Source organism: Mizuhopecten yessoensis, unplaced genomic scaffold (genome assembly GCF_002113885.1).
Source record: "Mizuhopecten yessoensis strain PY_sf001 unplaced genomic scaffold, ASM211388v2 scaffold5917, whole genome shotgun sequence".
Classification (NCBI taxonomy): domain Eukaryota; kingdom Metazoa; phylum Mollusca; class Bivalvia; order Pectinida; family Pectinidae; genus Mizuhopecten; species Mizuhopecten yessoensis.
The window spans coordinates 7837-8267 of record NW_018406288.1 but is presented as its reverse complement, the minus strand read 5'-3'; the positions used below and the strand labels follow the sequence as shown (position 1 = coordinate 8267).

The following is a 431-nucleotide window of genomic DNA, read 5'->3' as shown; positions in this document are numbered from 1 at the left end:
GGCCTGCATGAAGCAGAAAAATAGATATGGCCTGCATGGAGCAGAAAAATAAATATGGCCTGCATGGAGCATTTGGACACTACTGTGATCCCAACCATCTATGATATTTTTCCCCATTAAAAGTGTGCAAACAAATGTTGACAAATACTGAAGACCCACACACCAACATCCCCTTATCCCACATAGATTGTCAGTCATAAGTGCCTCCCTCATGTATTATCTAGAAAATGATTGAAAAATAGTATAATATTTGAACAATATTTTCATTTCAGGCCAAGTCTAAAAGGAGACTCGTACTAGGTCTAAGGGAGGTAACCAAACACCTTAAACTGAAGAAGATCAAGTGTGTCATTATATCCCCGAATCTGGAAAAGATACAGTCTAAGGGTAAGGTATAATACTAAGGTGTCAGTGTTATCACTTAGTTTTAG

At 37.8% G+C, this 431-nt stretch overlaps 1 protein-coding gene across 1 annotated transcript in view; it reads left to right on the top strand.

The window, feature by feature from the left end:
* The window catches only part of LOC110451299 (selenocysteine insertion sequence-binding protein 2-like), a gene marked incomplete at its 3' end in the record, with an annotated part of 12325 nt that extends 11938 nt beyond the window's left edge, over nt 1-387 (top strand). The window contains exon 10 of the mRNA XM_021499231.1: nt 273-387. Coding sequence (XP_021354906.1) covers nt 273-387 — 115 coding nt within the window. The remainder of the gene's footprint in view (nt 1-272) is intronic.
* Between the last annotated feature and the right edge of the window lie 44 nt (nt 388-431).